Here is a 27,475-nt window from a genome sequence, read left to right on the forward strand (position 1 = left end):
GGATCACAAGTTCAAAGCCAGCCACAGCAAATAGCAAGGCCCTAAGCAGCCTCAATATAAAAAATAAAAAGAGCTGAGGATGTGGTTCAGTGGTTAAGTACCCTGAGATCAATCTTTGGTCATCAAAAACAAACAGAGCTTAGGATGTAGCTCAGAGGTAAAGCACACTGAGTTTAATCCTGTGCCACAAAATGAATAAATAAGTAGATAAATACAAACCAAAAGGGGTAAGGGTGTAGCTCAGTAGTAAGCTACCCTTTGCTTTAATCCCTAGTATCACCAAAAAAAAAAGAAAAGTATAAGTAAGTAAATTAATTTAAAAATTTCTCTAAAAATGAAAACCGATAACACCCACTTTAGTTATTTATTTACTGAAGCTAGAGATTGAACTCAGGGGCACTCTATTACTGAGCTACATCCCCAACCCTATTTTATTTTTCATTTTGATACATGGTATCACTAAGTTCTAGGCTGGCCTGGAATTTGTGATCCTCCTGCCTCAGTCTCTCAAGCCATGGGGTTATAGGCCTCAACCACCAGGCCTGGTTTGGCACCCAGTGAGTGAAACTGGATCAATAGATTGCCAAATCAGCCACTTTAGCTGAGTTGTTTCCTCTGTATGGGTATAAGGTAGAGCTGTGGAGCTTGGCTGTGAATGATGTGTTTGGATGGGGCATTCCCCCAGGATCCTTTCCATGCAGACTCCAGAGGATGAGCAGCTGACCCCATCTATGCTCCAGGAGTGGGCAGGGCACAGCCTCCTGAAGGCCAAGTCCAGGGCCATCCTAGCTCTGGAGGACCTGCCCATATAGCTCTTCCCACCACTCTTCATGGAGGTCTTCAGCGGGGGACACACTGAGATCCTGAAGAAAATGGTGCAGACCTGGCCCTTCACCTGCCTGCCTTTGGGGTCCCTGATGAGAAGGCACAGCTGGATATGATCCGAGTGGCACTGGATGGGCTGGATATGCTGGCTGCCCAGCAGGATCGCCCCAGGTGAGGGGGACCCTGGAAGGGAGTGCCTTGGGCGGCAGGGTGTGGGCAGGGAGAGTAGGAGCTGAAGTGTGTCCAACAGGCTTCCTGTGCTGCCAGCAAGGAGGGTTGGAGAGGCCTTGGCCATGCTGAGCCCCAACTGGGAGTGGCTTCCCGATGTGGAGGGTGCATGTGGCAGCTGCCATGACTCCTGAAGGAGGTTGTGCCTGCCTCTCCCTCAGCTGGTACAGGTGGGGGCACCAGGCTGGATTGGAGGGGCAAGGAGTAGAAAAAAGTGAGACAGAAGGAAGATGTGGAGCAGGGGGCAGCAGCTGAGAGGTGAAGGAAGGGGCCTCAGGGCTGAGACTCTGCTGTGGTCCCCGCAGGAGGTGGAAACTGCAGGTGCTGGGTGTGCGGAAGGTTCATGTGAACTTCTGGAGAATGTGGTCTGGAGCTGAGGTCCATGCCTGGTCACCAGGAGTCATGAAGGAGAGGCAAACAGTGATGGCCTCTCTAGACACAGGGCCCACTCTGCCCTTGAAGGTGTTAGTAAACCTGTGCTTTCAGCAAAGACCCCTGAATGCATTCCTCTCCTTCCTCTTTCAGTGGGTGGATGAGAGGAAGGGTCTTACAGCTGTGCTGCAAGAAGCTGCAGATGTGCTCTTTGCCCATTTATAACATCAAGAGGATCTTGGAGAGATTGGACCTGGACTTTATCCAGCAAGTGGATGTGCAGTGTTCCTGGAGACTGTCTACTTTGTCTACTTTTGCTACCTATTGGGGGCAGATGAGCAACCTGAGGAAGCTCTTTTTCTCCCCTATGTGTCTGCCTATGCTTCCCAGGAGGAGAAAGATCAGTTGATGGATGATATTACCTCACAGTTTGCCAAGATGGACAGCCTCCGGAGGCTGTACCTGGATGGTTTCTTTCTCCTAGATGGCCAGCTGTGCCAGGTGGTCAGGTGAGAAAACAGAGGGAACTTTCCTAGGAGATCAGAGAAAACTCTTTGTTACATGAAACTTCAGTAGGCACCTGCTGTGTGCCAGCCATGGTGACTTAACATTGATGGAGAAGTTAGAAAGTCAATGAAATGTTTGTTTCTACTCTGTCCTGAAGCCAGGTCTCAAATAAACCCCCACAGAGAAACAGAGTCCTAAACAGGGGTCCATGGTCTGGGGAGCAGAACTCTGCTGAGGAGCCAGGTGGGGGGAGAGGAGCTAGTGAGTGGATGTGAGGTTCCTTCCCTGGGATGCCTGTCCAGTGAAGGTGGTGAGAAGCAGGGTAGAGGGCAGGGCGCTGGAGAAGGGAAGCCCACATAACTTCACTTTTCAACAGGGAAGCTCTGTGCTCTCCAGCAGGGAGCAGAGGAGCTGCCTCCAATGCCCCCCTGGGGAAGGCTGCTCTGAGCTCTGGGTGGTGATTCTGGACTGGAGGGTGAAGAGCAGAGGTGGAGGGTACAGGGTCTGAGCCCCGCAGGAGGGCAACCCCAGTTTGTGTTTCTCCATGTTGCCTGGGTTTGTTATTTGTGCATGTCTCACCCTGACCCCCTCTGGCTACAGCTGTGGCTTTCTGCTTGGTAGTGAGGAGGGGCACCTTAGAGATGATGGACCCACCTGGTCACTCAAGTGGGGGTGAAAGGCTCAGCATGAAACAGGGTGACATGAACAAGCAGATTCTGCAGCAGGCAGAGTCCTGGGTGGAGACCATCATCTGAAGGTCAGAGTGACTTGGACTTGGGCCAATTTGTCTTCTCCCACCTTGACATTACTCCTCAGAACTAACTGCTTGATCTTTGCTTACACTCCTGAAGACCCCCCTGGAGACCTGCTCAATAACCAACTGCCAGCTCTCAGATCCAGACTGGAATGATCTGTCGGGGTCTCCAAACCTTGATCAGCTAATACACCTGACACTGTGGGACAGCAAATTGACAAATTTCAGTCCTGAGCCTCTTATAATTCTGCTAGAGAATGCTGCAGCCACCCTTGAGACCCTAAACTTGCAGAACTGTGGGATCACACACTCCCAGCTCCAGGCCATCCTACCTGTCCTCAGGTGCTTCTCCCAGCTCAGGGTCTTGAGCTTCAATGGGAATGACATCTCCATGTCAGTCCTGAGCAATCTGCTGCTTCACACTTCCAGGCTGACCCTGTTGAGCCTAGAGAAGTATCCTGCCCCTCTGGAGAGCTATGATGCCCAGGGTGCCATCCACCCAGGGAGACTTTTCCAACTCATCGATGAGCTGATGGAGATACTGAGGGATGTGAGAGAGCCAAAGAACGTCCTTTTCTATACTAAACCCTGCCATAGATGTGGCAACTGGTTTATCTATAACCTGCCCTCCAGTCCATGTTGCTGTTGGCTGCCTGCCTAGTGGGATGCATATATCAGAAAAGTTCTCCTGTGCACTTGAAAATAAAGGTAAGACACGAGTGTCTCTCCAAGGGTAACTAGAAACAGGATGCCAGGGCACTGCTTAACACAAATGGGAAGAGAAAAGCTGATGCAGGAGGCCTGAGTCACAGGGGCTTGGTTCCCGTCAGGAGATGAGAGACTTGGGACCAATGGGGACTTGTGCCTTAGGAGTCAGAAACAGGAATCTGAGTTTCTGGAAGTACATTTGTGCTGAGAGGTACACAGGGCATTACCCCTGCATGGATGGTTGCAAACGAGCGACTTGGGGAATTTGCGGCAGAGCCTCTGCTGTCCTCCAAGGTTTTCAAATTAAAGTTCAGGAAGCTGACCCAGTGGCTGATCAGTGCTGATAAGTGACACTGGAGCCGAGGACCTCTTGGCATAAAAATAATGCAGGGCCATTCTGAGTATACCCTCCATTCTTTACTTCTCTCTGGGTGCCATTCCTTCCGATGCATGTTGCTGTTTACTGGGGTTATGCACCTGTGGTTGCCCACAGAATTGAGAACACTAACCTGCTCTCCAAAGGAGTTTATCTGGGGATAATAGGAGACTTCCATCTGAATTACTCAGGTCATAGTGGACCACAGCTGTATTCACAAGAGCTGAGGTTCAGGGAAAAATAGTCTGAGTTTCTCTCTCTCTCTCTCTCTCTCTCTCTCTCTCTCTCTCTCTCTGTGTGTGTGTGTGTGTGTGTGTGTGTGTGTGTGTGTGTGTGTTGGGGATTGAACCCAAGGGTGCCCTACTGTTGTAGAGAACTTCATAGAATACGACTTACGAATCCTTGTAAAATTTAACAACCCATCAGTCAAGAAACCTAAAGCGAGGTTGGACATGTACCCAAGAGTTAGGTGCAATAGATACAATTATAAAAGCAAGATTTCCTGCAATTCCAAACCCCAGCACCTGTCATCTAATGGGCCTGCAGACTCCAAATGGTTCATAGCAGACAAGTTCACTCTGCTGTCTCTGGTACCCAGGTGATAAGCAGAGCCAACAGTGTTGCCCTCTGAAAAATCAGCAATAAACCCAGTCTGGGAATCTACAAGTGTGCCCTGAAACCCTACATCACCCCTCTCTTGCATCATGCCAAGACCTCTCAACCATACAATGTCCTAGAAATGCCTCTCACTCAATTTGCAAATGATTTGTTTTATGGTCTCCTATGGCACAGGATTCTAAAATAGTTTTCCTTCACCTTTAATGGCAGGTGGCGAATGAGAGCCATAAGACCTCCTTGGATAAACTTGAGTTCTCTGCAGATGAAGTCTATTACTGCCTGGAGTGGTGGCAAATGCCTGTAATCCCAGCAGCTCAGGAGGCTGAGGCAGAGGGATTGCAGGTTCAAAGCCAGTCTCAGCAAAAAGTGAGGCGCTAAGCAACTCAGTGAGACCCTGTCTCTAAATAAAATACAAAATAAGGCTGGGGATGTGACTGAGTCATCCAGTAGCCCTGAGTGAAATCCTGGTACCCCCCCCCACAAAAAAGAGAAAGAAAGAAAAAGTCTATTACCTATGTTATGCTCTGATTATGCAGAAAATTTCTCTCTTACCTGAAGAAGGAAAGACATCCCAGGTCTCCCTATACCCAGAACTGAGATAAGAGTTTTCCCTTCCATCTCTAAGATCCAAATCCTCTGATACTGTAACCCAGCTTTTATAATTTCTCTCTAAAAGTTTTTTTCAGTACTTGAGATAGAACCCTGAGGCTCTCTAGCACTGAAATACAACCTCAGTCCTTTTAATAAATTTATTTTGAGGTAGGGTCAGTTGCCTCAGCTGCTCAACACACAGAACTAAAATCCCAGCAACTCAAAAGGCTGAGGCAAGAGGATCATAAGTTCAAGGCCAGCTGCAACAATTTAGGGAGAACCTGCCTCAAAAAATAAAAAGGGCTAAGAATGTGACTCAGTGGTAGTGCACCCCTGGGTTCCATTCCCAGCACCATAAATAAACAAATAAATTGCAGTTGCTGTACTCCAGCCACTGGAGATGTCAGAGAAGGAGATGCTGGAGAGTGACCGAGTGACCTCAGAGTCTGGTCCCCTGTTCATTCCAGAAGGATGGACTCATCACCACAAACACAGAAGTAGAGGGCTAAACAGGGGTCTGTGGTCTGGGAAGTGGAACGCTGCTGGGAAGCCAGGTGGTGGGGAGAGGAGCTAGTGAGGTGGGTATGAGGTTCCTTCCCTGGGAGGCCTGTCCAGCAAAGGTGGTGAGCAGCAGGGTATAGGGGAAGGCACTGGAGGAGGGAAGCCCCCACACCTGCACCTTGCAACAGGGAAGCTCTGTGCTCTCCAGCAGGGAGCAGAGGAGCCACCTCCAATGCCCCCCTGGGGAAGGCTGCTCTGAGCCTCAGGTGGTGATTCAGAGTTGAGGGTGAGGAGCAGGGATGGAGGCCTTGCAGATGGTGGACCTACCTGGTGTAAGGCTCACTCTGAAATGGGTGATGTGAAGGAGCAGATTCTGCAACAAGCAGAATCCTGGGTGTTGACCATCATCAGAGCGTCAGGGTGATCTTGGGCTTGGGCCAATTTGTTTTCTCCCACCTTGACATCGCTCCTCAGAACTAACTGCCTGGTGTCTCCTTAGGCAACCCTTCCCACCAGACCCTCTCAATTACCACCTCCCTGTACTTGGAATCAGAGTTGAAGCATATGTCCCTGTGCCTGGGTATCAGTCAGCTGAATCACATGAATCTTGATGGCATCAAAATTTAAATCCAGGTGTGGTAGTGAACAGCTCTAATCCTAGTGGCTCGGGAGGCTGAGGCAGGAGGATCAAAAGTTCCAAACCAGCCCCAATGACTTAGATCCTCAGCAACTTGGCAAGAGCCTGTCTCAAAATAAAAAAAAAGGAAGTGGACTGGGGATGTAGGTCTGTGTTAGAGCACCCCTGGGTTCAATTCCCAGTCCCTCTTCCTCCAAGAAAACATCCAGTTGAAGTCCGGTGCCCCTCCAAGTTCTACAGAAAGTTGTAGCTACTCTGCAGACCTTGGAATTGCAGGACTGTGAGGTCATGGACTCACAGCTCCATGCCATCCTCCTTCCCTGAACCGATGCTCCCAGCTCACCATGTTCAGCTTCTATGGTGCCTCCCCACATCAGTCCTGGAGAACCACCTGCTGCACTCTGCCAGGCTGAGCCATTTAAGCCTGAAGCGTGTGTGCCGCCCCTCTGTAGACCAATCGGTGTCCTACTCTCCACGTTGGAGGTTTGTCCAGCTTTGTGCTAAGCTGATGGGGATACTGAGGGACATTAGGCCTGTGCCCTCTCCTGTGCTTACTGGGCAGACAGGTTCCTTTTAACGTGGTGGAACTGGATGTTTTATGGCCCAGGTACCTGTGCTGCTACTGTGTGCTTCCCAGTCGGGTACATAGGAAAAGCTTTCCTCTGGGCACTTAGAAATGAAATTTAGCATGTAGCTGCAAATGTAGAGGACACAGAACCCTGGCTTCAGGGTAGCTGGGAAAAGACTGAGGTGAAGGATTCCCCCCTTCCTGGGGTGGGGAATAGGACTTGGGCTTCTTGCCCGCCAGGTAAACACATTACCCCTGAGCTACATTCACAGCTCAGCAAGTTAGTCAGGTCCTCAGAAACTTAGTGAGAACCTGTCTGAAGAAAAATTGAAGGCTAGGGATATGACTCAGTGGTAGAGCACTCCTGGGTTTCATCCCTAGTACCAAAAATTTGTTTAAAATAAAAATAAAAGGGCTGGGGATATAGATCAGTAGTAGAGAGCCTCTGGGTTCATTCCCCTGGACCACAAAAATGAATGAAAGATGAATAAATGGACTGGGCATGGTGACACATGACTGTAATCCCAGAAGCTCAGGAAGCTGAGGCAGGAGGACTCAAAGTTCAGGTCCAGCCTCAGCAATTCAATGAGGCCCTAACAATTTAGCAAGACCTTGTCTCAAAATAAAAAATACAGAGGGCTAGGGATGTGGCTGAGTGATTAACCATCCTTGGGTTCAGTCCCCAAAACCGAAAAGGAATTAAAAAATGAAGTTTTAAGGAAAATTAGCGTTCAGCAGCCAGAAGAGGATGGATTTGAGGAGCCCAAGACTGTTTACCTGCAGTGATCTCAAGATAAACTTTTCCAAGTAATAGATTTCACACGCCACCTGCTGTAGCTCAGAACTCGTGGCATGAGTTTTTATAAGCATAACTACCATTGACTAATTTTGAGTGGTATTTTTCAAAACCCAGTACTGTAAAATGATGTTTGAGTATAAATATCTGTGCTGTGATTTTTTAAATAATGTTAATATTAATTGGTTTCAAAACTGTAAGGGAAATTTAGTACTGGGTTAGCTTTTGTTATTGTAACCAAAATGCCTGACAAAAAGAACTTAAAACAGAGAGCTGGGCAGGGTGGCACAGGCCTGTAATCCCAGTGGTTCAGGAGGCTAAGACAGGAGGATCGATACTTCAAAGCCAACCTCAGTAAAAGTGGGGCACTAAGCAATTCAGTGAGGTGCTGTCTCTAAAATACAAAATAGGGCTGTGGATGTGACTTGGTGGCTGAGTACCCCTGACTTGAATCCCTGGAACCCCACCACCTAAAAAAAAAAGAAAAAATTAAATGGGCATGAAAGTGCTCACCTGTAAACACAGGAGGTTGAGGCAGGAGGATCACAAGTTCCAGGCCAGCTTGGAACCTTAGTGAAATCCTGTCTCAAAATTTAAAAAATAAAATAAAAATGGAATGGGGAGTAGCTCAATGGTAAAGGAATCCCTGGGTTCAATCTTTAGGAAAGAAAAAAGGCAGAAGATTGCCGCAGTCTGGCTGGGCACAATTCAGGAGCCACTTGTCAAAAGAAACTAACTTTATTTTTAGAACTACAAACGCCAAACAAAACAGCTCCTCAGGAAAAAACCCTCAGAGCCCAACTGCCGCCACCGGCTTCCACAAGCCTCTCACCCACACAAGCCTCTCCACCTCCCACAATCCTCCTGCTCTTGAGGCCAATTGGCTGGGTCGCGTGGGCGGAGCCAAAGAAGTCCCCCAATGAGCAGCTCCGTGGTCTGAAAAGGCAGGGAAACAGCCCAATGAATATCAACGCAGAGAAGCCAATCAGTAGATGATGCTGGGGCCGCTGTGAGCCAATCATCAGGCAGCAGCTGGAAGTTTGCTGGCAGCTGGAAGTTTGCTGGGGCCCCTTTGGCTGTGGCTCTCAACATCTCCCCCTCTCTGTTTAAACAACAAGCATGTGGCTTAGGGACCGTGCCTGCCTTAGGTTGTCCAATATTACATATGGTCCTTACCCGTCTTCGGATGAGCTGACCTCAGGGCGTCAGCCTCCTGTCTTAGGTTGGTACCACTGTAATTGGATCTTACCCATCATTGACTACTGGTCCAGTATACAGCCACATCTGTGGAGAGGTCTTTGTCATGACAAGCAGAAGGGAGGAAGATACACCAAGCCAATTGACGGCTCTTGTTGGAAAAATTGTACCACCGATGACATCATCAGCAAAAATACCCCAACACTACCACAAGTCGCTGCACCAACAGATAGTTCACAGAAGATTTCTTTTGGCTCACAAGTGGAGAGCCTCAGCCAGGGTTAGCCAGCTCCACTGTTCTGGACCCTGAGTGAGGCAGAACAACATGGCCCAAAGGCCTAGTGGAGCAGAGCTGCTCAGCTCCTGGGAACCAGAAAGCAGAGAAAGCAAGAAAGAGTCAGCAACAAGGCACAATCCCCCATGGGCCAGCTACCCAGTGACCTACCTGCTCCAGGCACGCCCTCCCCCTTACAGTTACAGCTCAGTAACTCACTCAAATTGTTAGCCCATCCAGTAGATTAAACAATGAGGCACTAGGGCTCTAATCACTGCCTTAGCCCCACCTCCGACCTTGCTGCACTGGGGAATCACATTTTTTTTTCAAAATGTGAGCTTTTAGGGGAACATTTCTAGATCCAAAACATAACGAGTACTTTCAAATACTACATTTAAAATAAATGTCTAGCTTGATTTGCTCTCTCAAAGCAAACAAGACATAAAAAAATAATCTTAGACATAAATGAGTGAGATTTATTTCTTTAAATAAAGCATTCAGAATAGTAAAATGTTAGCTGGGCATAGTGGCTCATGCCTGTCATCCCAGCAACTCCGGAGGCTGAGGCAAAGAAGACCCCCAACTCCAATTTTATATCAAATTAAAGCAAGCTTGTATTCTGGCCAGCCAGCACTGTCTCTCCTGAAACCCGTGGGTTAGAGGACAGTCCCCCAGCTCTCTAGAAACAAGGTTTTATAGCACAAAATGTTACAAAGGGGCAGGGTCTTGGAAACTCACAGATTACAGGATTTTCACAAGCATAATACAAAGGCAAGTAGTAGGTAAATGATCTACATGGCTCAACATTTCAAGTTAGGGAGTAAATTTAGATCCCAATTTATGAGGCACCAGAATTTATGAGGCACCACTAAGGTTTAAGAGAGGGTTGTTATCTAGTCAGGGAAAGCCAGGCATGGGTGAGTTCCAGGCATGGGCAGGCATTCCAAGCAAGTTTAGAAATCACAGTAATATATAGTAAAACAGAAATTACCTTTTCATGTCTTTGTGACAAGATGGCTCCCAATCTTAAGATGGAGTTAGGCTGGGCTCATCACCTTCCACTGTCCCCTCTAGCCTTGCCTGGATGTGCCTCTCTGGCATTATACTTTGGCATTTGGGGAAGCAAAGATTCCCAGGTAAACAGAAGGAGAGATCAACATTAGATCTGGAACCCTACTCCCTCCCCTTTTTTTAACATAGGCTGGATTTTGTTTGTTTGTTTGTTTTGTTTTAGAGTAGTTTTTAAACCACCTCAAAACTGAGCAGAAGCTCCATGGTTCCCAAATCCCTCTGCCTTCCCAAACTCCCCCAGGACCAGCATCTCACACCAGAGTGGTACTTATGCTACAATTCATGCCTCTGAGAAACCGATGTGACTCCATTTTTGAAAACAGCTTCTACCTCAAGGCCTGTCCAGAGGGAGGGGGCATGACCCTTGTGCTTGGAAAAACCCACTGAGCATTCCTAAGCACATACCTACCCTGCTAAGTTGTTTGTCTGCAAGTAACAGGAGAGATCTGCAGCACCAGGTGTCCCTGACTCAGTTAGGCTAGGTGAGGACCCATAGCAACCCCCTAGCAACCACAAATTAGCATGAGAGAGGGGAAAATACTTGGAATGCCAGAAGAACCCCCAGTAGTCTTGGTGGTTGATAACATGTTGGGAAACCATGTAGTTTAGCACATACACCCTTCATGAATTAAACCAGTCAGTTCAAAGGAATCACCCTCTTGAACTAACCAATCACCCCTACCCAACTTGTTCCTGCCAGTGTTAAGAGTTAAGAGTTAAGTGTTAAGAGTTGTTTGATTTTCCCACGGTGTGTGATGATTTGCTGTGTGATGTTGTAACACATAGAGTATCTCCCAAAACTTATAAAATCTCATTGAACAAAGGACCAGGACTCACTCCTTGGGACAACTGCATTGGAAACGGTTGTGAGTCCAGGCTCAAGCTTGCAATAAAGACTCTTGTTTGACTGTATCTGATTCAGCTCCTGGAGGTCTATTGGGGTTCCTCGTATCTGGCATTACACCTCTACTATGACACATCAGTGTTATGCGAAGTCCGTAGTTGAATTCAGTTCTAGAGTCTACACTTCTGGGGTTAGAAATGCCCAATGACATTGTATCCACCATTATAGAGTCACGCAGAATAATTCACAGCTTACAGTCCCTTGGTGCTCCAGCTGTTCAGCCCTCTCTCCCACCCAAACCTGGCAACCACTGGGCTTTATCCTGTGCCCCTGGTTTTCTGTCTTCAGGAATGTCTACAGTACACTGCCCTCGATTGTCTTCCCTCCCTGGTGACTGCACTTCAGGTCCCCTGCATCTTTTCACAGCTGTGTGGACCACTGTGTGTGTTTCCATTCCCCAACTGCAGGACATCTTGTGCCACTGAACAGAGCAGCTGGGGTCCCCACCCGACCCCCTGGGGCAGCTTCACTCATGTGGTTAATACCTGGAGCTCCAGGACTGGATCATGGGCTAAGGATGTTTTCCTATTGTTTACTGGACAATCTCACCTGATAGATGGAGCTGCCCCTTGAAGGGCGGGGGCTGTGTCTCCATCTCCCTTGGAGCTGAGCATGGAACCTGAGGCTATGATCACTATGTATGTGCGTGTGTGTGTGTGTGTGTGTGTGTGTGTGTGTGTGCATGTGTGAGTGTGTATGAAAGTCCAGCAATCCTAAGGGGCCCATGTGGGCAAACTTCACTCGGTTTTCATAATTCTTTCCCCACGTAATGCACAACCACATTCTCCCTGTAAAAGATACAGTAATGCAGACACCTTCCCTGGCCTTGCCCTTCATCCTGTATCAAGCATGGGTACCTCTTGGCTTCTCAATGCCTTCTCCCTGTTTTTAGCTTATCTCTCTTGAATCTTGTTTCATCTTCTCTCATAGATCATTTTTGCCAATTTAGAAACAATTTTCCATTGAAAACAAGAAAGAAAATAATAAGAAAGAAAAACCTTTCTCGCTCTCCACACCTCCCCCCACCCAGCCACCTATTTATTCCTGCCTAGCGGACATTCTTAGCATTCCCTTCTCGCTCTCTGAATCTCCCATATATTTTTTGTGGGGTGGGCGGATACTTGGGATTTAATCCAGGGGCAGTTAACCACTGAGCCATGTACCCAGCCCATTTTATGTTTTATTTTGAGACAGGGTCTCACTAAATGGCTGAGGCTGATTTTGAACCTGTGGTCCTCCTGCCTCAGTCTCCTGTAGCTGGGGTTAACAGGCATGCACCATCATACCTGGCAGACAAATATTTTTCCCTGGGTCAATTGAGATGATTTTTTTTGCTTTATTCCATTGATATGGTTAATCAATGAAATTGTTATTCAGATATCACAGGAGATTTGCATTCCAGGTTTATTCCAAAGGTTAAACCAATCTTGCATTCCTGATGGATTTTCAACCCTAACCAATCTTGCTTGGTCTTGGTCCATATACTGCCAGAAGCAATTTCTTTCTTCCCCTTCCTTCCTTCCTTCCTTTTTTCCTTCCTTCCTTCCTTCCTTCCTTCCTTCCTTCCTTCCTTCTTCTCACCTACCCTCCATTTCTTTCTTTTTTCCTCCTTTTTCTCCTTTCTTTTCCTCCCCCTCTTTTTCTTTCTTCCTTCCTTCCCTCTCTCCCTCCCTCTATCCCTCCTTTTCTTCCTTCCTTCCTTTTCCCAGCTGTATGAATAGAGTTCTCTGTCACCAAGCTACATCTCTAACCTTTTTATCTTTTTTTTTTTTTATTCTGAGACAGAGTCTCACTAAGCTGCTGAGGCTAGCCTGGATCTTGCCATCTCCTGGCAGCTTCTCTGAGTTGCTGGGGTTACAGGGGTGAGATACTTTGCCTGACTGTCAGAGGCAAATTTACCCAGACCTCAAAGTCAGAAAAAAATGTCAACTTGACTTAGGAGGTTCTGCTAACACCAGAAACCTGCACTGGGACACCCAGGCTTATCTCAAGGCTGGCAGGCTCCCAGCAAGAAATACAAATGTGAATCTGAAGATTCTTCCAGAATCTGTAAAGCCCCCTAACTCACCACTTTCCCCAGAACTAACACAAGTGAAAGATTTAATGCTTGAACCTAGCTTTCTTCTTCACTGATAAATAAAACTAGTTCCAGAGATTTTCTCTCCCTCTGGAGACAGCCTGCACTCTGCCTTGAGTGAGTATTCCTTGCTTTAACCCCAAAGGCATATTCCTTGAGATTGCACCACTATCCCTAGAATTTGTTTCTACTTTACCAAATAAACCTCTCTCTGTGGATTAGGGGGAAAAAAAGTGCCAGAGCCAAGTGTCGTGGCAGATACCTATAACACTGGCCACATCGGAGACTGAGGAAGGAGGACTGCAAATTCAAGGCTGACCTCACCAATTTATCATGGCCCTTAGCAATTTGGCCAGAACTTGTATCAAAATAAAAGAAAGAACTGGGGAGGTAGTTAAGTGTTAAAGCATCACTGGGTTCCATCACCAGCATTTAAAAAGGGTGGGGAGAATGAAGATGGCAGGCCAGAGGAAGGCAGAATTCTCTGTGGGTCCATGATCCAGATCTCACTTAGTTGGAATACTGCATTTCAGAGAGTGTTTGAGGACTCCTAAACAGCTGCTTTCCACAGAAATCACCAGGGCTGTGACCCCGCAAAGGGCTCCTGGCCTCAGCATTGGAGCAGGAATGAATGAAAAAAAGAAGTGGCCTAATACACAATGAAATTTTACTCAGCAATAAAAGAGAATAAAATTATGGCATTTGCAGGTAAATGGATGGCATTGGAGAAGATAATGCTAAGTGAAGTCAGCCAATCCCCAAAAAACAAATGCCATTCTAATGTTTTCTCTGATATAAGGTGACTGACTTATAGTGGGGTAGGGAGGGGGAGCTTGGGAGGAATAGATGAACTCTAGATAGGGCAAAGGGGCAGGAGGGGAAGGGAAGGGGCAGAGGATTAGCAAGGATGGTGGAATGAGATGGACTTCATTATCCAAAGTACATATATAAAGACACGAATTGGCATGAACATAATTTATATACAACCAGAGATATGAAAAAATGTGCTATATATGTGTAATAAGAATTGTAATGCATTCTACTGTCATTTATTTTTTAAAAGTCAATTAAAATAAAAGAAGAAAAAAAGGGTGGGGCCTGGGGAGGCAGAGCCAAACTAAAAAAGCCTGGTTTCAAATGCCAGTACCATAAGTAAGTAAATCAATGAATCTAGTTATCATAGAGTTTTAAAAAGTAGTGACTATCATATAATATATATTAAAAACAGTTTTTGCCAGGTGCTGTGTCTTATGCCTATAATCCCATCAATTTGGGAGACTGAGGCAGGAAGATCACAAAAAAGATCATCATTACCTCAGTAATTTATCAGGGCTCTCAGCAACTTAGTGAGACCCTGTCACAAAATAAAAAATAAAAAGGGCTATGGATGTAGCTCAGTGGTAAAGCGCCCTGGGTTCAAACTCTGGTACCAAAAATAAATAAATAAATAAACAATGGTTTGTGTGGGTCTTGGTGGCAAATGCCTATAATCCCAGCTACAGAGGCTAGGGCAGGAGGATCGCAAGTCCAAAGCCAGCCTCAACAAAAGTGAGGCACTAAGCAACTCAGTGAGACCCTGTCTCTAATAAAATACAAAATAGGGCTGGGGATGGGGCTCAGTGGTTGAGTGTCCCTGAGTTTAATCCTCTGTAGCCCCACACCTTCAAAAGAAAAAAACAGGCCAGTTTGGGCAACTCAATGAGATCTTCTCTCAAAATAAAAACTGAGAAGAGCTGGGGATGTGACTCAGTGTTAGAACAACCTGGGGTTCAGTCCCTGGTAGTACAAACAACCAATCAGAACCAAACAAAGATGAAACCAATTTGTTTTTATATTGTATTTTATGAAGTTGTTTTTAAAAACTCAAACAGAAGTGAATTTGTGAGAGAAGGCTTGAGACTCTCGGGAGCAATTATCATAGACCTTTCTCACTGTTTTATTACTTAGAGCCAGTACCGCTGGTTGGGGAGGGTTTTTTCCTTTTTTCTTTCTTTTTGCTAAAATGTTTCATATTCAATGTACCTGAGCATGCCTCCTGCTTGCCCTGCTTCCAGAATGTTCTCATCCAAAGTCTTCAATCTCCCCTAACAAGGGCAAAACCTGCGAGGGAGATCTAGATGAGCTGCACAGGGGAAGCCACCGTGATCTCAGCATCTGGGGACATGGCACCCTTTGTGTGAAGTCGAGTCCACTGTGGAAAGACATTGGTCTTCAAAAGCAGGCCAGGAAGGGGAGGGAGGGGAGAGAGGGGGCCAGGGGTAGGAATGATGGTGGAATGAGTCAGACACCATTACCCCAAGTACATGTATAAGACATGAATGTTGTGAAAATACTCTGTGTACAGTCAGTGTCTTGAAAAATTGTGCTCTATATGTGTAATATGAAATGACTGTCATTGTGTATAACAAAATAGAATAAAAATAATAATAAATAAATGAACTAGGAATTCCCTCAATATTTTCAAAAATTGTTTATAACATTAGCTTATTTAGAGAGTCTGCTGGGATTATGAGAGTCTGTACCTCAAGGTACAATTGATTGATATTTCTTTATGATTAGACTCAGGTTAAGTATGTACAAACAAACAAAACGGTGGATCCAGGAGAAAACAGCAGGAGAAGCAGAGGCTGCGGCTCTTCAGAGGAAAATAAATGCTTAAAAGGAACGTGCAGCAGGAGCTCTGTGCCACCTGGCAGGATACAGCTGTGGATATGCCTCTGGTGGACAATGTGGGCTGGCACTGTGAAGGTCCACACGGGTTGCCTGGGGACTGGGGTGCACTAGAGATTCCCAGAACTGGCAGTAAAGTGGATGCCAGCCCCAGAGGCCAACCGGAGCACCCCGGTATTTTCTGTAGTTCACTCAGAACATAAATTATGACCCATAGTTCCTGAACTCCTCCCAGGTCCCCTGAGCATTTTAATAATACTCTGGATTCTCTTCCAGCAATGTGATCTGAGGTGAATAACTTGGGCTCAATAGTAGTTCTTGCTTTCTTTTATTTTATTCGATTCAACAGAAAGAAACTTGTACCCTAATTGATGAAAATTGATGTTTTCCTGTTAACAAAGCACTACCACCCTCAACTTTCTTTCTTTCTTTCTTTCTTTCTTTCTTTCTTTCTTTCTTTCTTTCTTTCTTTCTTTCTTTCTTTCTTTCTTTCTCTTTCTTTCTTTCTTTCTCTTTCTTTCTTTCTTTCTCTTTCTTTCTTTCTTTCTTTCTTTTATTTTCTTTTTTTTTGTACCAGGAATTGAACTCAGGGGCACTCAACAACTGAGCCACATTCCCAGTCCTTTTTGTGTTTTATTTAGAGACAGGGTCTCACTGAGTTGCTTATCCCAACAGAATTCTTGCTGTTGCTGAAGATGGCTTTGAACACACTATCCTCCTGCCTCAGCCTCCTGAGCCGCTGGGATTACAGGTGTGTGCCACCATGTTCAGCTTTTATTTTTTTATTTTAAGACAGGGTCTTGCTAAGTTGCTGAGGGCCTCGTTAAGTTGCTGAGGCTTCCCCTGAACTTGTGATCCTCTTGCCTCAGCCTCTCCTGTCTCTGTAATAAAAGGGGTGTGCCACCATGCCTGGCATCACCCCAAATTTAAACACCTTGAAGAACAAACACAAGGTTTTGATCAGATAAGCAGGCCTCTACCATTGATTTATTAGTTGGTTAAATCGTGTCATTTTTTAAAAAAAAAATTATAAAATTGTATTTACTTCGGATATATTTTTTTCTTTTTTGGTATTATGGATTGAACCTAGGGTGCTTGACTACTCAGCCACCTTCCCAGCCCTTTTTGTTTTATTTTGAGACAGGCTCTCACTAAGTTGCTTAGGGCTTTGCTAAATTGCCCAGGCTGTGATCCTCCTGCTCAACTTCCCCAGTTGCTGGGATTATGAGTATGCGCCATCGCACCTGGCCAGAAAATATCTTTCAATATGGAGTTCCCCAGGTCATGGATTGCTTTTTAGTTGAATAAATTTTCATCTTGTAAATGCATTAGATTTAATATTTAACATTATGGCTTTAGGAATGTTTCTTTCTTGAAACAAGAAAAGAGTGTTCATTAGATTAAAAGAAAATACCCATATTGGGTAGGGATGTAGCTCTATGGTAGAGGAGTTGCTCACTGCAAATTACTGGGCCTGATGGTGCACACCTCCCTGTAGTCCCGGCCACTTCGCAGGCTGAGGCAGGAGGATCACACACTCAATGCTAGCCTGGGCAACTTAGTGAGAGCTTTTCTCAAATAAAATTAAAAAGGGTTGGGGATATAGCTCAGAGGTAGAGCACCCCTAGATTCCACAAAAAAAAAAAAACAGTACCACAAAAACCCCCAAAGGCAGCAAGAGGAGAGCTTGAAGTAGATTGAGAGTTTCAAAGTTATTTTCCCTGTAAGGAGGGGCAAGAGGTGGAGCAAGAGAAAAATCATGGATTGGTTAACCCCAGACTACTTCAAGTCACTTTTTTGGGATTAAAAGATGAAGTCTCATATTCTCATGCCCTAGACACCTCTTTTTCCTATAGTTAAAGGGAATTAAAGGTGTAAGGGTTTTCATACTTCTGTTTTTCTTAAAGCAATGGAGGTTTTCTAATTTTGTTTTATTGTTTTCTGTTTATTTAGTTACAGTGCTGGAGATTCAATCGAGGAGTGCCCCACCATTGAGCTCTCTATATCCAAGCTTTAAAAATAAAATTGTTGTTGTGAGACAGGGTCTCCCTACATTGCCCAGGCTGGCCTCAAACTTGATATGCCCCTGTCGCAGTCCTCGTCCTGGACACCAATCTAATAACAAGACAAGGTCTTGAGAAAAAAGAAAAAGAAGGTGTATTGCTGTGATTTTACCTATTCACAGGAAAGGGGTAGGGGATAGAGGTGATTCAGAGAAAAGGAGATTAAATAGGAGATATCAGGAAGAAGAAGATCAGGGAGAAGTTTAGGGCAAAAGAAAAAAAAAATATATATATATATATACATGTTTCAAAGCCCCATGGGCCATATATAGTCAAAACATCAAGTGAACCCGTGTTGCGCTCTTTATAATTATATAATTAATGTGGCTACTTTGTGTCCTTCCCATATTTTCAAATAGAGACAGATGCAGTGGTGCTCATCTCTAATCCCAGCAAATTGGGAGACTGAGGTAGGAGAATTGCAAATTCAAAGTCAGCAATTTAGGAAAACCCTGTCTCAAAAGAAAACAAAAAAACAAACAAAGGGCTGGGGATGTACCTCAGTGGTACAGCACCTATGGATTCAATCCCCAGTACCAAAAATAAAAACAAAACAAACAAACAACAAAAAAGAATGAAAGGAAGGAAGGAAGGAAGGCAGGAAGGAAGGCAGGAAGGAAGGCAGGAAGGAAGGAAGGAAGGGAGGAAGGAAGGAAGGAAGGGGTATAACATTAAACTGAAGTCAGGCATGGTAGCCCAGTCCTATAATTCCAACTGCTCCCCCATGGCTAAGCAGAAGGATTCCAAGAACACTGCAGCCTAAGCAACATTGTGAGGCCCCTATCTCAAAACAAATTAAACTTAATAATAATTGAATTATTTAAATGTGTCCATACACATATACTCCATTTTTTGTGAATCTAAACAGAGTTTTCAGAAATTTTTTTTAATTTTAAATATCTTTACATCTAGAATCAAGTGAAACATAATTTAAATACTGGACTTAGTTTTCTTCCATCTGATAGGGCTTCATGAAACAAGTTAATCTAGTTAAAATAAACATTAAATATTTCTGAGTGAGGTAGGACATGGTAAAAAGAGTAGTTTGTTGGTCAGGCACAACGGCACATACCTATAATCCTAGTAACTTGGGAGACTGAGGCAGGAGGATGGCAGGTTTGAGGCCAGCCTGGGCAAGTTAGACTCTGTCTCAAAATAAAAAATAAAAAGGGCTATGAATGTAGCTCAGTGGTAGAGCATCCCTGAATTAAACTCTAATAAAACACACACACACACACAAAAAAAAAATTATTTATTTATCCATATTCTTCAGTTTCTGCCCTGCAATAGGTGGATTCAACCCCCAGTACCAAAAATAAAAACAAACAAACAAACAAGAAAAAAGAATGAAAGAAAGAAAGGAAGGAAGGAAAGAAGGAAGGAAGGAAGGAAGGAAGGAAGGAAGGAAGGAAGGAAGGAAAAAAATCTGTATATTAATGGGGCAGGACACTAAATGTTCCCAGGAAGCTGTGTTTCCAAAATGAGTGTGGAGGACCAGAGGGCTGCTGCTCTCCAAGTTTGGGCAACGCAAGAGTGGTCATCAGTTTTTAAGAGTAGCCCTCACAATTCACAGAATTCTATCACAGAATAAATCATAAAGTTATGTGGCTTTGGGGGAGGCACGGGGGATCAAAACCAGGACACCACACTTGCAAAGCACATGCTCTACCACTGAGCTATACCCACAGCACAAAACACTTCATGATTTTTGTCAAAACTTATGAGACAAAGCCGAGCATGGTATCACACACCTATAATCCCAGATTCTTAGGGGACTGAGGCAGGAGGATCATAGGTTCAAGGCCAGCCCCAGCAATTTAGCAAGACCCTAAGCAACGTTCTGAGACCATGTCTCAAAATAAAAAAGAACTGGGAACATGGCTCATTGGTAAGGCACCCCTGGGTTCAATCCCCAGGATACATTAAAAAAAAAAAAAAAAAAGATAGTATTTTTGCTAGCATTTTTTTTTTTTTTTTTTTGTACCAGGGATTGAACCCAAGGTTTTACATGCGCTAGGCAAACACTGTTCCACTGAGCTTATTTCCTATCCCTGTTATTGTTCTTTTTTTTTTTTTTTTTTTTTTTTTTTTTTTTTTTTTTTTTTTTTTTTGTACTGGGAATTGAACTCACGGGCACGTAATCACTGAGCCACATCCCCAGCCCTTTTGATTTTTTTTATTTTTAAAACAGGGTCTCACTGAGTTGCTTAGGGCCTCTCTAAATGGCTGATGCTGGTTTTGTACTCTCTATCCTCTTGCCTCAGCCTCCTAAACCGCTGAGATTACACGCATGTGCCACTATGCCTGGTTCCTGTTGTTGCATTTTTGATTGCACAAAAAGACATAAGGATTCAAACTTGTCATGCCATTGACACAGGCCTGTTTGGGAATTCAGGTTTTGTCTTCTTTCTCTCCTAATTTTTACAAAGGTCATATATCAACTTAATTTCTGTTTGAGTGTTAATATGGGTTACTGCATTTTGATTTTCAGTCTAGTCTGTTAGAGCCTAGAGCATAAAATAGTCCAAAATAGCCATCTCATATAACTCTTATCTGACATGCTTTTATTTATACCAAGAATTTAAACCAGGGGTCCTTGACAACCGATCTTCATCCCCAGTCCTTTTTTATTGGGGGAGGGGGTACCATGGATTGAACTCAGGGGCATTCAACCACTGAGCCACATCCCCAGCCCTATTTTTGTATCTTATTTACAGATATGGTCACACTGATTGCTAAGTGCCTCACCATTGCTGAGGCTGGTTTGAACTCAAGATACTCCTGTCCTAGCCTCCTGAGCCGATGAAATCATAGGCATGCACCACTGTGCCTGGCTTCCCCAGTCCTTTTTATTTTTAAACAGGGACTTGATATGCTGCTGTTGGTCTTACTAAATTCAAGTACTGAGGCAGGCTCAAACTTGCAATCCTCCTGCTTCAGCCTCCTCAGTTTCTTGGACTACAGACCTGTACCACCATGCCTCACTATTATCTAACACTCTTTAAAATGTCATTGTTCCTTATACTTTGCTTTTCTAGGATAAAGGACCCTGGCACTGTGTGGGGCTCAGCATTGCCTGGGAAATGCCCCTGTCAGAAGAACCCTGACCCTGAAAGGCTCCAGGTGGTGGCTACCATGATGAGAGAGACCCACACTTTGACCTACATTTCTTGCTCCCCAACATTCTGAGAGGTACCCACAGCTTCCACCCTCAGTTGCTGGTAGCAGGCCCACACTGGCCCCTGGGGACTCAACCCCCACTTCTTTGTTCTGCATGTCAATGTGGCCAGCTCACAAGGCCAGGACGCAGGCTTGCGGTTTCCTGTTTATCTGCCTCAAGCATATGTGTCTCCCGGGAACATTTTGACCTGTTGGGAGCCTTCTGATAGGGGACGGTGGTGTAACCCAAGGACGCAGTTACTACTCTTCCCTCCTCACTTTTGAGTAATTTCCCGCAGCTGTTAAAAAACATATATAAGGGGAACAAATTTGGCAATAAAGCAAGCGCTAGCTTCCTCCTGGATGAAGAACCTTGGTGACCTGTGTATTTCTTAACCTAGCCGCCCCTCGCCGGACTCAGCCCCGTTAGCCGGACTCGGCACTCAGTGGCTTCAGACATGGAAAAGTGGCCTTCCTAGGGCTGGTAGTCAAAGCTGCTCTCTGGTCTCAAGCCCCAGCTCATATTTGGTGAAAATATTCTCAAGCCAGTTTGCTGAACCGATCACCCTGAAACATCCTATGCCTTGTAAGGGAGCAAAAGACTGCTTCTCCCTCCCTGTCCTCAAGTGTAGTGAGAGGTTGCAGGAGTCTCTGTTGTGTCTCTAGCAACTCCTTTCCAATTTCTTTTCTACTGAGCCACTTTTTGTATTTTATTTTGAGACAGAGTCTTGTTGAGTTGCTCAGGGCCTTGCTAAATTGCTGAGGTCAGCCTTGAACTTGCAATCCTCCTGCCTCAGCCTCTGGAGCTACTGGGATTAGAGGTGTGTGCTACCACACCCGGCTTCATAAAGCATTTTTGTTTTTATTTTTGAGATGGGTTCTCACCCTGCTGACCAGGCTAGCCTGGAGCTCCTCACTTTAGGGATTGACCTCTTTCAGCCTCTGGGGCTTCTGGCATAGTAGATGGGATTAAAGAAGTGAGCCATCACACATAAGAGATTTTAACTCTAGAACATGTTCACAATATTAGTGTGGCCACGGAACCCTAAACAATGAGCTTTCAGGTGTTTCTCTCTGTCCATTATCAGATTAAGTCCATTGATGTCTCGTGCTCAGAACTGAGGGTGACCCTGTGAATGAAACTGTGAAAGAAATCCATGAGAGGATCTCCACCCCACCCAAAATCCCTTCCCCTTCCTGCCTGGAGACCTGCTAAAACCAATTAATAAGCTGAAAATCCAACCAGGATTAATTGGATGAGATTCAATAATCTAGTCAGATATGAGCTTTCAATTAGAAGGGAGGGGTTTGGAGAGGAGGAATAAAAGCTTCAGACCAGGCAGAGAAGGTTCCAGAGAATCCTGGACCAAGAGTCAGTGCCTGGATCTGTTGACACTTGGAGAGCCATACCATTCCATCCAGACGTGCAGATAGGGTAAGTGACAGCCCTCCCTAAGGATGTGCCACCCTGTCTACCCACAGCCAGTCTGCCCTGGTGACTGCAGCTCAGGTTGCCTCCATTGCTGCTGCTGCTGCTTCTTTAGGGATTGAACCCAAGGATACTTTACCACTGAGCCTCATCTCCATAGACCTGTTTTTTATTTTGAATCAGGATCTAAGTTGGTCAACTTCTCATCGCTTCTCGGCCTTTTGGCTAAGATCAAGTGTAGTTGGTCAACTTCTTGCTAAGGTTCTGTGGCTGACCTGCAACTTGACTTTTTTTACAAATGAGCTATATCTCCAGCACATTTTACATTTTTTTTTGACACAGGGCCTCAGTAAGTTGCCTAGAATCTCCCTAAATTGCTAAGGCTGGCCTTAAACTTTTGATGCTCCTGCCTCAGCCTCCTAAATTTCTAGGATTACCAGCATGCACCACTGGACCCATTTTTTTTTCTTTTTTGGGCACCAGGGTTTGAACTCAGGGGCACTCGGCCATTTGAGCCACAACCCCAGCCCTGTTTTTGTATTTTATTTAGAGACAGGGTCTCACTAAGTTGCTTAGACAGGGTCTCACTGAGTTGCTTAGTGCCTCACCATTGTTGAGGCTGGCTTTCAAGATCCTCCTGTCTTAGCCTCCCAAGCTGCTGGGATTACAGGCATGTGTCACTGCACCTGGCCCAGTCCAAAATTTTTAAGTGAGAGCTATCTATTTGATTTTGAATTGTCTTGACAATTTGCATATGTAGTCTATATTCCTTTAAATGACAGTTCATGGAATTTGCGGTATTGTGATTTTACAAGTTATTTTATATTAGAGCTTAAAACAGGGTGAGGGTGTGCTTAGTGTTAGAAGACTTGCCTAGTAGGAGGACCTGGGTTCAAACCCCATCACCTTAAAACAAAAGAATATGTGTGCATGTACGTGATGTATACATTTTTATATCAGTGTTTTATTATGGGATTTTGGTGTCACAGTTTGGATAGAATGTATTCTCCCAAAGGTTCAAGGGGTGCAAGGAGTGAGAGGATTGGGTTATAAGATCCATAATCAGTACATTCATCTATTTAATAGATTTGATAGGACTACATACTGGGTGATAAACTCTAGGCAGGTGAGGTGTGGCTGGAGGAAATAGGGCCCTGTGGGTATGTCATTGGGTTTATATTTTTGCCACCAAAGGCTTGGTCCCCATCCTCCATGCCGATCCAATAGCAATGACAAGATATTGAGAAAAAGGAAAAAGGTTTGTTGTTTGCTAGCAAAGAAGAAACACAGGGACTAGTGTCCCAAAGCCTATGCTTCTGCCTATCCTCAGGAACAGGGGGCTTTTATAGAGGTGATTCAAGAAAATGGGATTAGGAAGGAGAGATCAAGAAGGACATCAGGGAGATCATGAAAGAGAAGATTAGAGAAAAGAAGATGCAGGGGGTGGGGGGAGAAACATATAAGTTTCAAAGCCACAAGGGATATAGTGAAAGCATCCCGTGAACCCCTGTTAAAGTTTCTTGGCACCATGCCCACCACCTCCAGGCTGCCCTGTACTGATCAGCTTTTCTGAGGCTCTGTTTGGTCATGTTCTTCTGCCTCTTGAGCAATGGAGCTGGCTGTCCATGGAATGAACCTCTGAAACCAGGAACCCCAAATAAACTTCCTAGCAACAAAAGGTTCTGATTTTCATTTTTGTGGTTCAATGGGGATCTAACCCAAGGCTATATGTGGGCTCAGTAACCTCCTATATAACTGAGCTACCACCCTCAGCACAGCCCTAAGCTATAGCTATATCTAGATTTACATCTGTACATGTCCACATATGTATATGGTTTTATGTGTGTATGTGTGGTACAGGGAATTGAACCCAGGGCCTCACATGCTTGGCAAGCTCAATACCACTGAACCACATCTTGAGCTTCAAACAAGGTCTTGCTCAGTTTCCCAGTCTGCCCTTGAACTTGAGGTTCTCATTTTTTAAAAAAATATTTTTTGGTAATGGGGATTAAACTCAGGGTGCTTTACCACTTAGCCACATTCCAGCCCTTTTAATTTTTTATTCTGATTGGTTCTCTCATGAGGGCCTTGGGTCTTGTTAAGTTGCTGAGGCTGGACTTGAACTTGTAGTCCTCCTCAGTGTCCCAAGTTGCTAGAATTACAAGCTTGTGCCACCAAGCTGGGCATTGGCCCTGTGACATTTCTATTCTCTTTAAGGGGGTCCTAAGTGAGGTTTAGGTTTGGGATCAGTGATAAGGCATGCATTCAGCCCTTGGTTCACTCCCCAGGATCTCAAAAGTGACGATGAGTCACCTGTACATAATGGGACTGGTGAGCCTTCAGACTGCTTGATAACCAGAGGGATTAGAGTTGGGAGGACCAGAAGTGGAAACTGGATAGTGGGGATTTGTTCCCCACCACCAGAGCTGTGGCTTACCAGGATTTGGACCTCAACTGGTTGAGGAGAGGTTTTTTTGGCTTGGCCTGAAAGGGTACCTCTGTTTCCTGCAGATTCAACAGGATGAGCATCAGGACCATACCCACACTCCAGGACCTGGTGATACAGAATGTACTGCGCAACGAAGCCTTGCCCATCCCCAATCTGGAGTACCTGCCCAGGGTGCTCACCCTGCAGTTGTACAAGGAGGCTATAATGGGGGGTCACATGGAGATGGTAAAGAAAATGGTGCTGTCCTGCCCCTTGGCCTGTCTGCCTGTGGAGTACCTGCTGAAGACAAGAGATGTGAAGGCCTTAAAAACCCTACTCAATGGGCTAGACTTGCTGATTTCCCAGAACGTTTACCCCAGGTGAGGGGGGCCCAGGAAGAGACAGCTGGGGGAGGCAGGACAGGGTGAAGGGTGGACCAGGTGGTGCCAGGGAGGAGGCTGCCCTGCCCCTTCCACAGGAAGGGTCCCTGGCTGGATTCAAGGGGAAAGGGCATGGAGAAACATAGGAGAGCAGAAGAGTAGCCACCCAGAACAAGGGGTTCACTGGGGTCTAATGCACAGGTTGGAAGTTGGGTGAGTCTTTGTCTATTTTTCGAACCTCCTTCCCATTTTCTCCATAGGAAATGGAAACTGAAAGCAATCGATTTTCGGGAAGTGAATCAGGACAGCTGCAATGAGTGGTCCAGAGCCCCACTGGGTGCCTGCTCACAAGAGGCCATGTCTCCAAAGGAAAGAGAGAAATATAGCCAAAGAGCAGCGAAGCCACACTTGAAGATCTTCATAGATTTCGATCTGGACAAAGTCTTCCAAAGATTCCTTGGCAGCCTCAGGGAGTGGGTGGAGGAGAGAAAGGGGGTGGTCCGTATATACTGCGAGAAGCTGCAGATCGGGGGTTTCTACTTGAAACTCTCTAAATTCCTGAGGACTCTGCCATTGTACTACGTGCAGGAACTGGAGGTGAATGCTCAGCATTGGACTCGAGAAACAATGGAACATTTTTGTTTTTGCCTGATTGAGATGAGAAACCTTCGCGTCCTCCATCTCTCCGACTTGAGCCCACAGGTCTTCACCAGCCGGTCTTTAAACAGGTGGTTTTCCCATAGATTCAGCCTTCAACTGCGGAAGGTGAAAAAACTCCACGAGCTCTATGTGAACAACGTCTTCTTCCTCTACGGAGCGCTGCACAAAATCCTCCTGTAAGCATGAGGGGTGCGCCTTGCCGCAAAAGCCATTTTTGCTTACCGAGCATTAAAAGGGCTTGTGCCCTGGCCACTGGCCATGTCAGGGAAGGAGATGCTGGAGAGTGACCGAGTGACCTCCGGGTCTGGTCCCCTGCTCAGTCCTGAAGGAGGGTCTCATCACCACCCACACAGAAGCAGAGGGCTAAACCGTGGTGCATGGTCTGGGAAGTGCCACCATGCTTGGAAACCAGCTGGGGGGAAAGGAGCTAGTGAGGGTGGGTGAGGTTCCTTCCCTGGGAGGCCTGGCCAGCAAAGGAGGTGGGAGACGGGGCAGAGGAGAGGGCTTGGAGGAGGGAAGCCCCCACACCTGCACCTTGCAACAGGAAAGCTCTGTGCTCTCCAGAGGGGAGCAGAGGAGCCGCCCCCAATGCCCCCCTGGGGAAGGCTGCTCTGAGCCTCAGGTGGTGATTCTGGAGTTCAGGGTGAGGAGGAGGGATGGAGGGTACAAGGTGTGAGCTTTGCAGGTGGATAACCCTGGTTGGTTTTCTTCATCTTGCCTGGGTTTGTCCTTCATACATGACTCCCCCTGACCTCCTGTCGCCAGAGCTGTGGCCTTGGGCTTGGATCCTCCTTGGGGAGGAGCCTTAGAGATGATGGACTCACCTGATCACTCAAGTGGTGGTGAAAGGCTCACCCTGAAATTGGGTGATGTTTAGGAGCAGATTCTGCAACCCGCAGTGTCCTAGGGATCCACCATCATCAGAAGGACAGGGCGACCTTGGGTTTGAGATTAAACAGTTCTCTTCTACCATTTCCCACTATATCCATTTGGTGCCTTTATTGACCAGAAGTAACTCTTTCCATTCTCTCCAGGAGTCAGACCCCCTTGAAAACACTCTCGCTGAGAGGTTGTCCGCTCAAGGAGAAGGATTTAAAGCATCTGTCCATGTGTCCGAGCACTGATCAACTGAAGTTTCTGGATCTCAGCTCTTTTTCCATGAAAGATATGAGTCCTGAGCCCCTCCGGGTCCTGCTGGAGAAGGTGGCACACACCCTTGAGACCCTGGTCTTAGAGTTTTGTGAGATAACAGAGTCCCAGCTAAATGCCATCTCACCAGCCCTGGGTCACTGTTCCAAGCTCAAAACCTTCAGTTTCTGTGGGAACCAAATCCCCCTGACTGCTCTTAAGAACCTGCTGAGCCACACTGCTAGCCTGCCGCTGGAACAAGCGAAGTACCCTGCCCCTCTGGAGAGCTTTGATGAAATCCTCTGGGGTTTTTGGACTGAGATCAACCCCATGAAATTTGACCAGGTTACGAAGGAGTTGATGCAGCTGGTGAAGGACATCAGGCCTGTCCACGACATCCAGATTTATTCTTATGATTGTGTTCTTCACCTCAAACATACGGATTTTATTGCCGGAAACCCAGTGGCCATTCAGTAGGCAGGGGATTATTGACATGCACAACACATTAGCTTTCTTGGGCTGGGGGTGAGGCTCAGGTAGAGTGCGCCCTGCAG

The 27,475-nt window shown here is 45.9% G+C and overlaps 1 protein-coding gene and 1 non-coding gene across 2 annotated transcripts; both read left to right on the forward strand.

Annotated features, from left to right (window-relative positions):
• Positions 1 to 937: 937 nt before the first annotated feature.
• LOC144249320 (PRAME family member 12-like) lies at positions 938 to 27,398 on the forward strand. Its single transcript, XM_077791576.1, has 7 exons — positions 938 to 996; positions 1,579 to 1,702; positions 1,816 to 1,934; positions 24,837 to 25,133; positions 25,394 to 25,730; positions 25,836 to 25,969; positions 26,828 to 27,398. Exons 1-7 carry the CDS (start codon positions 938 to 940, stop codon positions 27,396 to 27,398), a joined length of 1,641 nt encoding a protein of 546 aa, XP_077647702.1.
• LOC144249435 (U2 spliceosomal RNA) lies at positions 22,531 to 22,724 on the forward strand. Its single transcript, XR_013342232.1, has one exon. It is a non-coding gene; the product is annotated as a U2 spliceosomal RNA (small nuclear RNA).
• Positions 27,399 to 27,475: the final 77 nt, after the last annotated feature.

Source organism: Urocitellus parryii, chromosome 11, assembly GCF_045843805.1.
Source record: "Urocitellus parryii isolate mUroPar1 chromosome 11, mUroPar1.hap1, whole genome shotgun sequence".
In the NCBI taxonomy this organism is placed as follows: Eukaryota; Metazoa; Chordata; class Mammalia; order Rodentia; family Sciuridae; genus Urocitellus; species Urocitellus parryii.

Excerpts from the sequence above, each read along its gene's own strand:
- LOC144249320 (XM_077791576.1), top strand. The coding sequence starts at position 938 with ATGATCCGAGTGGCACTGGATGGGCTGGATATGCTGGCTGCCCAGCAG. Across the intron at positions 1,935-24,836 it reads CAGCTGTGCCAGGTGGTCAG|ATTCAACAGGATGAGCATCA; the intron begins GTGAGAAAACAG and ends TGTTTCCTGCAG. Across the intron at positions 25,731-25,835 it reads ACTACGTGCAGGAACTGGAG|GTCTTCACCAGCCGGTCTTT; the intron begins GTGAATGCTCAG and ends TTGAGCCCACAG.